Below are 17,910 nucleotides of genomic sequence, written 5' to 3' on the forward strand. Positions count from 1 at the left end.
AAATCTTTGATTCTTTAAACAAGAGTTTGTAGATTGGTATAAATCTGTTCCATTCTATTCACTTTTCCCTCAAAGCATCCAATTTCGAGAGAAAGATTGCAAGGTATATGCAGTAAAAAGTGTCGGGAAGGATGAAACAGATTTATATTGACCTACAACTTAAAACAATTTGTGAAGATAATTTTTCTCAAAAAATTATCAATTGTTCTTATCCTGAGTATATCACTTAATATACAGTACTTAAAAATTAAGAATGGACAGGAAAATACTTGAAATTTATCAATCTTATATGCCCACTTTGGCCAAGCTTCATGCAGAGTATCAGATCTTACCCACATTATCTCATACATGAAATGAAAAACAAACATTTGAACTTCCTTTCCTTTGAGAAAATGTCACACCAATGATTTCTAAAACATGCTTTCTCTAAATGGTTGACAAAATTCGTTTGGAGAATTGATTGGAGAAATGTCCTATCAATAAAGTTGCAAAAAAACCCACCACCTTTTGTTTAAAAAATTACAAACTTCCAAATAACAGAAGCACAGAGGCAGACCTCAGAATCTTCTGTTGCTTCTTAATAAGTTTATTCTAAGGGCTGCAAGAGATTGTATTTTTGTAACCTGCATAAAGACAGAGAAGAAGAAACCAAGAAGATTTAATAAACTAGTAAAGAATCTTACCAATACAAGCATGGTTATTTAGTTTCGCAACAGCAATTAAAGTTGGGGATTCACCATACTGCACCCTCCAGATACTTTAGATTAGAATAGATAGATAGAGGCCCATCAAACATGGCCAGTAGCAAAGGTTTAGAAGACTCGTATCTGCATGCTCTGTGGTTTAGAATAATGACATAAGTTGTTGGCCTCAGAGTCCCACCAGCCTTGATTAATTGTTAGGGAATAACTGTAGATTATTAAATTATAGGTCTCCTCCCCAAATGTAATAATTAAGAGAATAAGAAAATATGTTTCAGAAGACCTTTGAAATTGTATCTCTATAAATTTATCATAAGAATGAGGGGAGACATGGACATAATTTCTTCCTAAATTAGACTCATTTGGAAGTCACAATGAAATCAATATATATAATTGATTTGTCTGGAAATTCCAGGAATAGAGTCACTATGAATGAGATGGACAGTCTTTAAAGTGTGTGTGTATGTGGGGGGGGGGGGGAATGGGGAGATACACTAGTTTCACTGGTACTGGTACATGCTGGCTCTATCTAGAATTGGATTGAAGATCATAATCAAGTTTCTAGTCGGGAATCTTCAAGGGAATTGTAATCCCTTTTTTTCCTGAACTGCCTTTCAACAGATTGAAGAGCTCTAAAGCTGTTTCACCTTAATCCAGTTTTCTGCTCTCACAAGGCACTGCTTTCAAATAGCTTCCTCAGATTTTGCTGAGGTTTGATGCCATCAGCACACTGGGACCATTGAACTCCATACAACTTCTAACAGTGTCACATATACAGTATGTTAAATAGCATAGTCAACAAGTCAAATCCTAAAGGATTATGGAGAGCAGTCTGAAAACTGCTTTGATAACGTCTATATGATTGTGTTAACAAAACATGCTTAAAATCTTTTTTATGCATATCACATTTACATCCCACAACTGCATATTGATTCTCAGTGATCAACTGATATTAAGCAATATTAACCTTGAAACTGTATTCAGTAGCAAATAGGCACATTGTGCAAAGCCAACTCTCCCCCCTCCCCCACTGCCAAATCTAATACTCACAGCTGTGGATATGCAGTAACAGGATCCAGACTCTGGTGGCTGTCAGGATCTAAAATGAAACAAGCTGAGCCTGAACCCAAACAACTTTGTTCATTGAGTATTTCTGGTGTTGTCTGTAGAAAAACCTCTGAGAAATATAATGGCCATCATTTTGGAATTTGCCTGATTCCATCATTTTTTAGTAGACATGGGTAGATTTAATTTAATGATTTAAATCATACCATGGACATTTTATGATACTGATCTTTTTTATGGTTGTGAATTGCCAAGAATTGCCAATCTTTGGAAGCAGATTTAAATCCAATAACCTAACCTAAACCAAGATATGGAAAAATGGAGAGGGAACATGAAATATAACAATGGGAAACTTGAGATTTAAAGACAGAATGAGAAAGGGTGTGTATGTAAGGATGCATAATTATATAAATATAATGATGAGAATAGCTGGGAATTGTAACCAGGTCTACATCTCAGCCAAAATTAGGCTGGGGGGGGGGGGGTTAAAAGCACAATGACTACACACACATTTTTTTCTCTCCTTTAAAAAAAGGAGGAAGATATATGTTAAAATTAAATATGTATATTGAAAAGGAATTATAAACACCAAAATGGAGTTTGTTCAGAAGCTGAATACACCAAGTAAATGAAATGAAGAGTGTGAAGTAGAGGAGAGAGGTAAGGGAAATAGAGAGGGATAGGAGAGTGTGTGTGAGTGGAAGAGGAGGAGAGAAAGAAGGAGTGGAAAGGGGAGAGGAGAAGGAGAGAGGAAGAGGAAGTAGAGAAGAGAAGGATGACAGAGGGAAGAAAGGAGGTAGGGAGGGGGAGGAGAGACGGAGAAGAAAGTGATGGATAAGGTACAAATATGGTGTATGGAGAGCAAAAGAGCCAATAATTATTTTTGGGAGTTGATGGTAAGATGAATTTATGTAAACATTTAATAATACAATACAGTGTTGGCTATGTAATAGTATACATGTGGTTATATGTTATGAAAATGAAAAAATAAAACTATCATATATACATGCATACATGCATACGGTGTGTGTGTGTGTGTGTGTGTATACATATTTATACATATTTATTTATTTATGCTGGTCTTGTTGTATTTGGGTCTTTTCCTGTGTAAGATTGAGATTGTCTTGCGATGTTTTGGCAAGGTCTCACTCGCCTTCTTCAGGCTGGAGACCTCGCCAAAACGTTGCCAAGACAATCTCAATCTTACCCAGGAAAAGAAGACCCAAATACCAGCTGGGTATATACTTTGCCTACCCAAAATAAATTTATTATGCAGGCACAACCTATCCGTGTGTGAAATCCTAACAAAAATGTCAACATTCCTTTGAAAAGCTCACAAGCTATTTAAGCCTTATAGTCATCCTGATTTAATTTCAACTGTCTGCTTAAGATCATCCAAAATCTTCATAGTGTGATTTGTCCTGCCTGCCAAGTTACAAAATTGGAATATAAGGTCAATTCATCTCATGGACAGTCTATAAATTATTTTAAGCAGGCTATACTGCTAAGCACAAATCAATTTCCATGAAAAAAACCTTTATGATATTGTCAGTTTCACAAAACTAGGAAGCTTTGAAATTAAAAATGAAATTACTTTTTAGGTATAAATACTGAGATTGAAGTGAATTTCCTTTTAAATTGGCTCAAACATTGATACTTTACCCTATTTATATATGGCAAATCTGGATCACATAACAACATGTCCCAAATTCAAACTTATCTACATACACCATCTTAGGTTAGGTCATGAAACTGAGAAAGAAAACAATTTTAAAACATTTATAATAGCCTTTTGTCCATTCCAAAATGATTACTTTTCATTGCAATCCAATGCAATGTCCCTCTTCCTCCTTAATCTCATATTTTATTGTATTATCAAAGTGAATTGATCATATGTTTTCTTGCAATGTTTTCTTAGACCTAAGAACATTACAATTTTGTCAGGAATGATAAATTAAATAACCACAATGAACCTCACAAAAATTAGCTGTATTCTCTTTATTGTTAGCCAATGAATGTTATTCAAAATAATAGATGGTAATAACTATAGCTTAATTTTACAACACAAAACATGATGCTAAAGAGAGGAGGAGGGGAAGCATACGAAAATATCTTCACCAAGTATTTCCTGAATGCCTCGACATGAATTAGTGTGTTCCCCCAACAGCAGGTAACAACCCATTACCACCAATTTAGACATGGTGAAAAGCCTTATTACAGATGTCAATTCCTAGAAAAATATTCACAGTTTTATAAACAGATTAGATCTATTTAAGTACTAAACTATACACTGTAGATTATTGAACAGCAAATTCTACTGGTACTTCTCTTTCCCCTTCTTCCTTAGTAATAGATTAACATGACAATGCATGTGTACCTATTTCAGGGAAGAACCATACACAACATTCCACCTGTTATGGCAAAAGTATTGAACACTTTAGAAATCCATATCTCAGAATTCATTGCATGAAAAGATGCAAGGCATTTGCCCAATCCTGCAGGTGGAAGCAGAAGTATCCAGGGCAACCAGACGTTTGAGCACATGCACAATATTTGCACACCAGTCTATGCAAAATTGCTCAGCTATCATTTTTCCATAAAATAATGGGTATGTATGTAACTTTCACAGTATCTTCCTTTTGAGTCAGGGGAAAGCCCCTAACTTTCAGTGGGGTTTCTAAGGAACCTGTGCATGAATGATTAATAAAATGGCAATTTTCATAGATAAGTATAAAGTTGAGTGCATAATACCAAACATAACAGAGCTGAACCATCCTCAGAGAAAGCAGGACTTCTTTCTGCCAACTCCTAAAGTTCACTAAATATGGTAAATAATTTCAGTGTCACTTCCACAAATATGGTATTCAAACACAAGGTGCCAATTAGCCATTCCATAGGTAAGAGTGATTCATATTGATTCCAACACACATGTTCAATATTCTTTGAGTGCATGTTGAACTTCAGCCTAAAAATCTGCTCATGCCTCATTCTGCCACAATTCTTGTGACTACATTCTCTGAAAACACAAAGCATAGATATTCTCAGAATTAACATGGGAGGAACGGGAAGAATGTGCAAGTGGGCCCTACAACTGAGCGCAAGGAGAGCATTGTTTTATGCACTGATTTCATTAAATGTTTTGCAACAATGTTAATTCAGTACAAAGGTACTCAGAAAACATAACCAAACATTTCACACCTCTTATTGGATAATATACCAGTGACAGGTTAAAATTAAAAATACATGATTCAAAATGTAACTTGTCAAAAAGGCAGCTGAACACTTCTTGAATACTATAAATCTACAGGTAATATAACAAAATATTAAAGAATAAAGGCTCCTAGATTCTTGTAGTGTTTAGCTATGCAGGACATAGTTTCACACTGTTAGCATTTCAATGTGGTGTTTCAAGAACCAGTCATCATGTTTATTACAGTGAGGTAGGCTTCTGTCCCCTTCTTGGGACTGATGTTTTCATATGCTCCCTTATCAGAAAGATCCAGGTTTCCCATACTACAATTTGTAATAACATCCAATGAATGCAAGGGAAGGACAAACTAAAGAATGTTCCCTGCTTTTATTTGAAGAACTAAAAACTTAGTTATAACAGACTTAACAAGCAAAAGACTACAGGTCTTTACTTAACAAGGAGAAGGCTAAATGTTCATATATACATATGTAACATATATATGAATGAAAAAAGTGCTGGAACAGCCACCTACCATCAAGACCTTTGTGAATAGGCAGGCAAAGAAAACCATCAATGATGACAGGACATGAAACACCAAAAAATTCTAACCTACAAAGGGAAGCCCTTAAAAATTAGCAATATCAAAATCCTCACCAATTTGCTAAATTAAAACAAACAAGCCAAAGTGCACAAATGCCAAACTGAAGTCAGTTGTAAGGTAAATTATCAATATTTGAATTAACAGCTTTGCTACATGAGATTGCTGTTCCTTCAAAGGAAAAAGCATGAAAATATAAAAACATGGAAACCTTCTCATTCACCTCCAGAGAGCCACAGCTGATCGACTGCCTTATTATTGAACTTTTTTTTTTGAAATATGTTTTAACCACAAACTGGTATAAGTGCTTTGGCAAGGTGATGTGTGATCCTTTCATCTGTGGAAAGGCCTGTATTTCTCTGCTGGTGGTTCAACTTTAATGGAGAACATACATGCAAAGAAATGGCTCTCACATTGCTTCAAACTCATCAATCCGCTGCTTTGTATTGCCTTGGCGTATCTGTCGAAGAGTCTTGTATTTATCACGGCCTGCTTTAACATTTTCAGCATGAAGTACGTCATTCTGGGTTTTCTTAGTTTCATCTCTGGCTTGCGCCAATTCAGAACTGAGAGCCTATTCAATACAAGTATTGAGGGGTTAGATATCACCATAACATTTCTACCCATCAAATTCAACAATCTATTATATAGGACTAACTTATTTTAGTCTTCTAATTAAACAAAGTTTATAGAAAAAGGAAGGAAGTATCATTCTATAGAAAGCTAAAAGTAGATACAAAGCCTGAGACAAATGACAAAATATTTTGTTACCATTATTTTAAAAATACAGTATGACTCATTTATAGTCTGCATTTAGTCTAATGCAGGGGTGTTAAATTCAATTTCATTGAGAGCCGCATCAGGGTTGTGCTTGACATCAGGGGCCGGGGTGGGCGTGGCCAAATGGCATGGCCAGCTTGATGTCACGTGTCAGGGCGTCTGTGGTGGCCCGAGTGCTCTGCCAGCGAAAATGGAGCCTGGGAGGGCTGCGTGCAGCAGAGGGACCACGGGTCGGTCCATTGCTGCTTCTAGGACAACCCCCGCAGGCCAGATCTAAGCATCCTGAGGGGTGGATCCAGTCGCTGGGCCTTGAGTTTCACACCCCTGGTCTAATGTATTTGTTTGAAAATAGTTGGCACTGCACTCCAATGTTTGTTTTAACTATCCTTATTTGTTACTATTTTTAAATAATTGTCCAAAATTTATATATACAATTATAAAACTAAATGAGATTAGTTATTTACATGCCAAATCCATTGTTTAAACCATTAAAATACATACATGCTGGAAAGCAGAGGCATTTTATTTGTTCTTACTTTACCTGTTGAACTGCATTAAAATAATTTATTTGCCCATTTCAAAGATTCACTTCTCAGCACATTGTGTACATCTTTGTAGTTCAGAATGCTTATTCCTAGTACAATATTGTCAGGAATCCCATTTACCAGTTTTAATGTTTTTAAAAAGCAAACACTTCCTTTATCTCTATTACATCCATTATAGATGTAAGGAGGAAGGAAGCTTAGCACAATATTTCAACAGCATCAATAAAACTATAATAATTTTCAGAGTTTGTGGGAGTAGAAGAGTCAGGAGACTTCAACAGTCATTCTAGATGTTCCAGATTGGCCGCTGAGTATGGGAACTGAAATCAACACAACTATGTGTCCCATGTTGACCAAGAACATCTCATGCACCATTAGATTTCATATTCTAAGGGGGAGATATCCAGAAGGACATCAATATAAAAAGCTCCTAATTTGAGGTTAAGGTTCTCAATCCTTAAGAAGTCCTTGGTTTTCAGCTTATATGACAGGTTTCTATCAGGCTTATTTACCTGAAGTTGTTTCTTTACTCGTTCATTCTTCTGTGATTCTGTAATACGTTCTTCCTCACTTCTGTGATTCATGATACCTTCAGAAGCCAGTTCAGCACTTGCTTCAGCATTATTTTCATCTTGTTCATCATGTTCATTATCTGTGGGAGGAATTACTGGTGGGGGTGGAGGTGGGGGCGGAGCTGACATTACAGTTTTCAATTCTTCTTTGGTCTTTTCCAGATCTTCTTGAGCTGAAAAAGCCTAAAAAGTTGCAAATAAAAATAACTTTAATACTCATAAACCAGAGGCAGTGAAAACGTTTTGAATTATGTTGGAGGGAAATTATTTGGGGATAAATGATAGACAGACCTATATACTGTATCAAATAATACTTGTTCTACCTGGGAAAAAGAAAATGGGCAAATATGAATGTAGTATTGTTCTTCTGATGAGGATGGAATAGTATTAATACAAAATAAGGCTCCAGAATACTTAAAAATACATTTTTCAGTAGACCAAATTTCACAAAAGATGTTAAAAATTGGGGGACTCCAACACAGAGTTTATAATCTTTTACTATCAAAAGAAAACTAGCAATAGTTTACAAAAGAATTACTTTGTGTTGCCATTCTGAAGCTTCTTCTTCCTTCTTTTTCTTGGCTTCCTCCAAAAGTGCAATCTTTGCAGTAAACTCAGCAAGTTCTGCTGCCTATGAGGCAAGAAGAGTTTTTTTTTATTTTCTGAACAACCTCATAAAATCATCTAAAATACAAAAACATTTATAATTTTGGTATTATAATTTTATTCAACTTGTGAACTTCAACTTATTTAGTCAACTTATTCTAAATGACAAAACCATATTCAAAGTACCACAATACAATCCAGCAAAAATCCAGTAACAATTAAGAACATCCTTAAAAGTAGTTTAAAATACAGAGAGCCACTATATGAACACATACCAGAAACTAAAACAAATAATTCTTATAATTGTATTTTCTAAAACACAAATGCATATAGTCATAAATAGTGAAGTAAAAGGCTCAAGATAATTAAAAATGAATTTGCCTTGCACTGACTCACAAAATATTTGCCATGCAATCCTTACATATGTTTTCTAGAAATAATGAGATGTTTTCTTCTTGGAGACATAATCTCAATTATGCTTCATACAAAGCAAAACCATCGCAATATAAAAATCACCATATTTTATTAAAATTAGCCAATTTAAATGGGAACAGTATACAGATGTTTCAAATAAGAGCCATCATAAAAATAAAATCATTACAGTACAAGTCTGTTAGAATGTTTGACTTTTTAAAAAAGAGGAGGCAGAAAGCTGTCTTGGAAAAAGCATTCCACTAATATACTAGTATAATATAAGATAGCAGTTTATTCTCCTCATTCAATTAGTCAGTCAACTAATTAATTAAATTATGGAATTTATTTCTCCTCAATGAGGTCTTGAATAAAAAGAGCCTTATCATTGATCAACTTGGCATTCACCAGCAGAGGCTGAGAGTGAGCTCAAGGGGCTGGAACACAATGCTGCACATTGGATCATCTTTCCCTGTAACAGCCTGCTTGTTGGCTCCTATGGCAGCCCTTGCCTATCACCACTCTAATGCATTGTCCACTCTAGATTCCCCAAGGTGATCTTCCCTCTCCCGCTTTAACATTCCTATGACAACAGCAATAGTAATAGCACTTAGACTCATATACAGCTTCACAATGCTTGCAGCCGTCTCTAAGCGGTTTATAGAGTCAGCATATTGCACCCAACAATCTGGGTCCTCATTTTACCGAAGTCGGAAGGCTGAGTCAATCTTGAGCTGGTCAGGATCTAATTCCTGGCAGTACACAGAGTCAGCCTGCAATACTGCATTCTAACCACTGTGCCACCATGGCATAATGACAACACCACATTTTAACCCAATCTAACAAAACTTTGTATGAGAAGTCTTACTAGTTGTTCCTGATTCTTCATCTGATCTGCTGCCTGTTTTGCAAGAGCAGCTTTTGCCTCTTCAGCAACTCTTCGTTCTTTTTCCAAGCGCTCTGCTTCCTCTTTTGCTTTTTTTCGTTCCTGATCCAGCTCTAGAGCTCTTCTTGTTTGCTCTTCCAGTTCTGTATAAATATTCATTATGTCAAAGAAATAAAAATCAAGTTTTAGCAGTCCAGATTAGAAATACAGAATTAAATAATGCCTACAAAAACTACTGCTGGCCTTGCTGCTAGTTTTAATCAAGAAAATAAAGTTGTCTACGATGGCATGAAGTAATCAGGTAGAATTTGTTTCCACTAGAAGTCCCATCAGTTTTACATTCAAAAAACCAATTCTAATGTTTTCTGAACTTTTCTCAATGAACTTGCTTTTTCTGAAATGAACAGGCATGTTTTAAATAAAATTTCAGAACTAGAAGAAGAAAGGGTCTCACTATCTAGCCTGCAAACCATTGCACCCGTCCACTACGTATCTGAATATTCCATTGGAAAGGCAAACACTCCCAGTATTACAGGAAGTAAAAAACACTTTGTCAATCTTTTCTTCACTATGGACCCCCTTTAAATATATTTTGTGGCCAGGGACTATGGCCACAGATCACCAAGACTTAACTCGATTTAAATAATGATGTTTCTTCAAACCTAGACCCCTGATGTCACGGTCCCCGAGGGGTCCATGGACCACAGATTGAGAACCATTGCTCTATTGTAAAGTTTATGCTGTGCACACAGGCAGAATTCACGCACAACATCCTGCACCTTCAGTTAACAATAATATATACTGTACTAAGTAATGAAAAACTCATTTGCCCAAATCCTGGAATGCCAAGCAAAAGTGGACAACCCTGGCCTAAATGGACAAGCTATCTGATTTGATATGCTTCAATGAATTGCAAAGGTATTTTAAATACTTCATCTAATTTTAAAGTCCTCAGGTCATACTTGCAAATGAAACAATATATATATTTCAAAATTCCTTGGCAAGTTTTTAAGAACGGGGAATTTTACCCATCTATACATTGTTAGATATTTAGCTCTTAATGATTATTCCAAGATTCCAGTTTGATTTATGCAAAATATGTACTTTAGACTGATTCCCCAACTGGTTGGAACAAACCCAGAATTTGCCAATAAGTTACAAAGTATGGTTTGCATTTGTCTTCTGTGGGTGGGTACGCAGAGTTGCCAAACCCCACTAATTATGCTGTTTATTTCTCACAGCACACTATCAGTTCTCATGCAGCAGTTAGGGGAATTATTGCTTTCTAGTGTCTTAAGTCAAGCCATTAAAACAGATAAAAATTGCAAGAAAGCAGAATAAATATTTTTATAATATTGGCTAATATTTTCTTCACTTGAATAATAAATGTTTTTATAAGATGTGTAACAGCTTTTCAAATCATAACATAATGTCCTGTCATTAATATATAAAAAGTCTTCACCTTTTTGGGCCTTCATTGTCTGTTCTTCGATCTGTCTTAGTCGTTCTATCAATTCTTCTTTTTCACGCTCTATTCTTTCCTTTTCTTTTTCAGCTATTTCCCTTTTCTTTTTTTCATTCTCTAGTTGGGCTCTAAAGAAAATGAGATAGGTAAAAAGAAAGCATGTGAACAATCAGTATTCACACACACACACACACCCTGAATAAATCAATTTACTCAAACACACACAATTTATTCTAACATATGTTAAGTGATCTACTGATAAAATCCTACTTGCAGAAAAAAACAGGTTTTACAATGCTTATATTGTTGCATTTAAAATGAATAATAATTGGCTGATATATCTCACAATAGTGAGTAACTATGGCCTTCAACCATACTGGCTAGGAATTCATCAACCTGTGGTCCCATAATACCAGGATGACACCAGGCAGGCCTATGCTATTTTTTTTTAAATAAGGTCAAAATCCCAAACATTTCAGTCAGTTACCAAATGCAACAAAACATTTAGCTGACAATCACCTAATACAGTGAGTAGATGTTTTACTTCATTCCACTGAATAAGAATTTACTATGCAATTAACACATGATTCTAGCATGCTGCACAAGAAACTTTTGAACTTGGACTGGAATATTACTGTACTGTACAGTACTATTGCTGTGTAATAGAACAATCACTGATCTCCCACGGGAAAACAGAAGTTTTACATTGTAATTGCTCAATCTGGCAACTTATGGTAATAGCTAAGGCTTATATGAAAGTGGCACTTACTGGAACTCCCCTTAATATCACATCAATATATATTAAGATTCAGCCTACCTAGTACATAACAATCTGGTGTTACCTAAGAGAACATATAGTAAACGGGTCAGTACAAGCACTTTGTTTTTCCCAAAAGTATCAGGTTTCCAGTAGAGTCTAATTAAAATAAGCAAACTGTTCTCACTGTACTTTCTTGGAATTGGGCCACAATGCTGGAGAACCATATTTTTAGAGCCATTAACAAAGTGCAAACCGTAGTACTATAAACACTTTGCCTCAAGGACCAAGAATCACTCAGCACTGTACTCAGTCTGATAATATTGCTTAAAATAGTACAAACAATTTGTAAGAGATATAAGACACACATTAAGAAGCTCTGTTTAATAAGTATTGTCCCCCATTGTTTTCAGATAATTCTGTCTCATACTCATTCTCATTCTGTGGTCATACTTTTCTTCAAGGAACTCTTCTAAAGATAGAACATGAAATTAATTTTCAAACTAATTTGCTACCAGAATCTCAACCTCCAAGATTAATTGCAAATATCCTACCTCTCCAATTGTTTTTGGTGTTTTTCTTCTCTAGCTTGGGCCTTCATTTGTTGCACTTCAATTGTATCTGGTTTTCTCCTTCTCATGTATAGCTCATGGTTTCCCATGCATAGTGCCAATATCCGCTTATTAATTCTCAGACGGGGTGCATAAAAAACAAAATCCTAATGAAAAATATTTAAGTTAGCAAAATGGCCACATTTTGAGTAACATAACAGTTTATTAATAAAAACAGTTTTTGCTTAAATCAGATTTCAGCATCGGTCTTTCACTAATTACTCTGTAGCAGAACTAGTTAAAGCTGTCCTAAAACATATCAGTGATTTAGAATTAGCATGCTATTACTCAGAAACACAAACCCATTTACAGCAATGTAGTAAATTATAAGTGAAAAGTGTTTTAAAAAGAACTGGAATCATTATATAACAAAATGGTGAAGAAAATTCAATTTGCACTTTAAAAATTATGAACAAAGAAAAAGAAAATATAATAACATACATAGATATAGGTCATCAGTTAAAACGTTTAGACAATAAACTACAGCAATGAAAAAGCTTATTAGTATTATTATCTCAATTATTATTGAGAATAAAATATGAAGTTATCTATACTGTAGTTAAATTTTAAATCATTAATTGGGGGTCTAATTAACTGCATTTTAGAAAAATATTACAAAAGATTACAATAGAAAAATTATGTAAAAATTAGTTAGTTGGGCCTTTTAGTTAAGGCAAGAAAACCACAAATTCCATGCACCCACACACCCATACACAACTGAGTATTTGACTATCATCAAATACCAAGAACTTTTTCCTCAAATGTTGATTTCCATAAATCAGCAAGCTGCTGATATACAAGTATGTTATTTCCTGCTCTTTTTAGGCAGAAAACCAAATTAAAGCTAGAGTATGCCATAATTTTGATTACGCACATGCAAATAATAAAAATATCTTAACTAGTAATTATTAGAGTTGACGTCAATCACATTTGGAGGCTATCAGATTAGGAAAGCTTCCCAAGAGCATCAGATGTTTCATATATAATATATTTCAAAGTTACTGTTATACTCCCAATACCATATTGATTGACTAAGCTAATTTATATATTTGGTCTAAGTCAATCATATGTTTATTATGCCCTGAGGTTAGCACACTTAATATTAGTATTAATATTTGAGGCCTCAACTGATTAACTCTGATTTACAAGAATGCCATGTAAAATATACACATAGAAAAAAAGTAAAGCGGAGAGGAAAGTTTCGATGCCAGTCAAACATTCCTTAAAAAAAGGCTTTGAGTATTCTATGCAAGAGTCTTGTCTTCAAGACCTACCTGAAACTTGCCAAGATTTGCTAAATCATTATGTGGGAAGACTATTTCACAACATATGAGCCATAATGGAAAAGCTCTGATTTTACATCTGTTGTGGGTGTGTGGAACAACCTAAGTCAAATGCTGTTATTTAGGCAGATGTTGATGTTTAGGCAGATGTTTTTGTTTAATAATATTAAAAGTATCATTGCAGGATGTAACCTGTTCCACATATTGCTCTTTGCAATTGGTGATGATTCTGTCAATGCCGATGGGGTTTCAAGGGTGCTCCCGATATTTTGGAATTGCACCCAAAATACTTGCTAATATTGGTATTATATTTTGGTTTCTTTGTTCTTGTTCTACTTCTGTTTGCAGGTATTTTATATTGTGTGATATTTTTTTAGTTCTTTTTCTTCTATTCTGCTGGCTCCAAATATTTAAATGTCCACTATCCAGATTTCTTTTGTCTTATCAATCTTATCATTATTCTACTAGTCCAGTATTTACCATTCTAATGCACTAGTTTGTGATTAAAAATTCTAATTCAGAAAGAAATAAAAGGTAACGACTTAGAATTAATTCCAACATAACTAAAAAAGAATGGCATTGGCACCATAAATAAGTCAAACAGTAATTGAAAAACAAATCATGAATAAAAGCAAAATAAATTTGTAAGTCACAAAATACATTATTTGGAAATCTAAGAAATAGAAAGAAAAGAACATATGTGCTGATTATACCTCAAGCACATTTACTTACAGGGGCCTTTTTGTCAATGGGCTTTATCACAAACTTTTTGTCATTAAATGATATATTCCTTATCTCACTCCAAGGAAAACCTATCTTCGGAGTCAACCTTTAGGAAAGAAGGAAAGAATCTTGGTTATGGGGGAGAAATGCAGAAATAGACATAGGTCTAAGCTTCAAAAGACAGACACAAAACGCATCTGCATCTGTTAAAACAAAAGGATTTTTCCTTATTAGATTTCTCTGCTCCATCTTGCCTTCTGTAATAGACAGAAGTCTACTTCTGTCAAAAGAATTGTCTACTACAGTATTCTCAAGCATATTTTAAATATATATTAGAAAGTTATTTCAAATATAATACTTGAAGCTGTACTACAACAGAATAGTATTATGCTACTTACTTGTCATCATGTTCATAAATATTCAAACCCAAAGCGTCAACACCAAGCCATAACTCAGTTCCTTTTTTGTTTTTAATTTCAAAATAGTTGACTCCATACATTTCCAAATCTTGAGCAATTTTGAGATATTCCATCATAGAATCTTCCCTGACAATAAAAATAACATAATTTAAAACCATATAACATTCATAATAACCATAGGCCTGCAAACATTAGTTTCTACTACGCTCCTTTATTCTCAATAGATGAAAAATACTTAAGTATTGCATTTACTAAATTCCATCTAACTTTAGTAGTAAATAAGTTCTAATTATTTCAGTAAGCACCAGTCCCAAAGATGATGTGGTCAAGGTTAATTATTGCCAGATTGAAAACATAAGAATATGCTGACTTAATATAAACAGGAACACTTATTAAAAATTAAATATTGTTCACTGAGTAAATTAAAATAGCTCTCTGAATAATCTATTTCACGTATACACTCAAAAGTAACAGAGATTCTTTTAGGAGAAAAATAACTATTAAACCAAAGGAAATTAATTTTCAAAAGATATACGAAGGTAATATAGAAACTACCTTAACATCCCTCTGTGTTCTTCATGCCAATTTTGTATTCTTTCTTCCCACTGCTCTTTTGTCAGTTTATGTTGTTCCAAAACACTATCAAAACAAAATGCATTTATTTTTATTTCAAGTATTTGTAAGGCTGCCTCTCTCACAAAGAAACTTACCTGTTTGCAAAAGGATAGGAAAGACAGCAAAGACAATCTCCCTACCATTCTAGTTGGACTTCTTCACTATATCCCATAGCAAAAGATGTAGAAGATACAGTCAATTATGCCAGAAGAATATCAAGTAGCTTGTTAAACTTCCAGAAATCCCAACCTCCTATATTAGAAAGCCCTATACTTTCCCTCTAACTTCACAGCAATCAGGATGGGTTAAAGACAATACAAATGAAAACAAATAGCAGAATCAAGCAATTCTTTGGATGAGGAGAGATAGCAGCACAATTACCCAAAAACTGATGACTAATCATCAGTGGTATCTTACTCAATTTTAAAAATGCAATTTAATGGCACAGCTGTAATAGAGATTTCAGAAGCACCCACCACCAATGAAATTGACTATGTTTTATCTTATGTAATGCATCATTTTAACCACCACCCCAAAAATAAACCCTAATAATATTTAGCTGTGGAAACAGATAGTATCAGAAATTTGCTCCTAGCTCATTTTGCCTTGATATTATTTGTACTACAGCATTTCAACTGTTCTATAAATAAAATATTAAGCAAAATCATACATTTTACTTTTCTTTATACTGTTGAATATTGTATATTCACACAAACATAAGAAGATGAATGCACATTTAATATTATCTGATGATGATGTTATCCACTCAATCATGCCTAACTCTTGGTGATTCTATGGACCAGGTCTCTCCATATCTTCTAATCCTATGCTAATTCTTTGAGTGCTATGCTCTGGATGATGCCAGCTTTGGTGGTGTCCAGGCACCATGTTCTTTAACAGCCTGGTTTATTTTTATTACCAACTCCTCCTAACATAATTGCTTTTTTCAGTGAACTCCACCACATGACATGGTCAAAATAAGTGAGACACAGTTTTGTAATTTTGCCTTCTAGTGACATATCTGGTATTATACGCTCTGGTACTTGCTTATTAGTCATCTTTGCTGTCCAAGGAATACTCAGCAGCCTTCTCCAACAGCACATCTCAAATGAGAAAATTTTCTTCCTGATTTGTTTTTTAGTTCGAACTTTCACAACCATAGATAGCTATGGGGAACCCAATAGATTGGTCTAACCTATATTTGGTTACTGGCTGATCATGACCAGTCTAACCTACATTTGGTTGCCAGGTATCCTTGTTTTTCCATATTCAGCTTCTAATTATCTCCAAGCAATACGTGCAGCCATTTTACTTTAACACTGAGAAAATACATATTTAATAAAACTGGCTTAATCACAAATTCAGATCACATTATGTACTGCATTGTTCATAGTGTACATTACTTAAGGCATATTATCAAACAGATATTCTAGATACAATGTACTTAAGGCATATTATCAAACAGATATTCTAGATACAATTAAATTTTGATATAGCCAGAAATTTCTTACCGCTGAGGAAGAAGTCTGTCGTTGGCTAAATATCCTAGTTTATGTATTTCCTTATTGTAATCAGCATATTTTGCTTGAACAGCGTAGGAAGCTAGCAGAACTGCAGTTTCAGGTGGACAATAGATTTCATCATTCAAGATAGCTTCTTTGATTTGCAGAAAAAAGAGTCTTTGAGTTATTTCTTGAATCAATTCTTCAGAAACGTCCTCAGGAAAAAACTTTGCCCTAAATTTGAACTGAAATGGATTTTCTTTCCTTACATCTTGCTGTGTTACCTAAAATGAAATACATAAATTATAAAATATAAATATGTGCTATAATACAAAAATTCAAAGGATGAAGAGAACATTAAAATATTGGGAAAAGTAATCTATCACCACTTGTCATGTTTTGCAATTTAATCTAAAAAGTACAGCATTGAAGGACATGTGATTTACAGAGAGATTTAAATAATTAGGGAAGCATGAGACCTTTCAGAACGTGTATTTCAAAAACATATTATAAGATCACAATAAGTAATGGAATTCGCCAACATTTATTAAAGAAACTCAACTCTGACAGCCTATATATATATATAGATTGGCTATACATTTGATTTCAATAAATCAAACTTAAACATTGGAGATATAGCTATATTTTTCCATCTCAATCGGTGGAAACTATATTTTGAATGCATCTGCCAATGATTAATAAGCATTAAAGGCTTAAAGTTTTCCCCTGTCCAATTGTGACCGACTCAAGGGAGTAGTACTCATCTCCAATTCTCAGCAGAGGGAGCCTGCATTGTCTGAGAAAGGCTTCTGTCATCATGTGGCCAGCATGAAAATACAGAACATTGTTTTCTTCCCACCAAAATGATAACTATTTATCTACTTGCATTTGCACACTTTCAAACTGCTATGAGCCACGGTGGTGCAGTGTTTAGAGTGCAGCACTGCTTCTCCTGACTGCAATTTGTCAGTTGAAATCTCACCAGGCTCAAGGTTGACTCAGTCTTCCATCCTTCCAAGGTGAGTAAAATGAGGACCCAGATAGTTGGGGGCAATATGCTGACTCTGTAAACCGCTTATAGAGGGCTGTAAAGCACTATAAAGCAGTATATAAGTGAAAGTGCTATTGCTAGATTGGCAGGAGCTGGGGTGAGTAATAGTAACTAACACTGTCATGTGATG

General features: G+C 34.6%; 1 protein-coding gene across 7 annotated transcripts in view; it reads right to left on the minus strand.

Annotated features, from left to right (window-relative positions):
• The window catches only part of RDX (radixin), a 35,427-nt gene that overhangs the window by 2,919 nt on the left and 14,598 nt on the right, over positions 1-17,910 (minus strand). For 4 of the 7 annotated variants that reach the window (XM_087721195.1, XM_087721194.1, XM_087721196.1 and 1 more), the window contains 10 exons: positions 16,739-17,013; positions 15,168-15,251; positions 14,592-14,738; positions 14,203-14,299; positions 12,131-12,294; positions 10,817-10,947; positions 9,337-9,497; positions 7,990-8,082; positions 7,392-7,634; positions 5,968-6,128 (listed from right to left, as the gene is read on the minus strand). In XM_087721195.1, the coding sequence (XP_087577321.1) occupies positions 5,968-6,128; positions 7,392-7,634; positions 7,990-8,082; positions 9,337-9,497; positions 10,817-10,947; positions 12,131-12,294; positions 14,203-14,299; positions 14,592-14,738; positions 15,168-15,251; positions 16,739-17,013 (1,556 nt within the window). Of the gene's footprint in view, positions 1-1,778; positions 1,801-2,030; positions 2,065-3,749; positions 6,129-7,391; positions 7,635-7,989; positions 8,083-9,336; positions 9,498-10,816; positions 10,948-12,130; positions 12,295-14,202; positions 14,300-14,591; positions 14,739-15,167; positions 15,252-16,738; positions 17,014-17,910 lie in introns of those variants that run through there. The other 3 variants (XM_014059961.2, XM_087721198.1, XM_014059962.2) reach the window with 3 other exon arrangements.

Source organism: Thamnophis sirtalis, unplaced genomic scaffold, assembly GCF_051295495.1.
Source record: "Thamnophis sirtalis isolate CommonGarterSnake01/CBP01778 unplaced genomic scaffold, rThaSir2_p1.2 scaffold_8, whole genome shotgun sequence".
Lineage (NCBI taxonomy): Eukaryota > Metazoa > Chordata > Lepidosauria > Squamata > Natricidae > Thamnophis > Thamnophis sirtalis.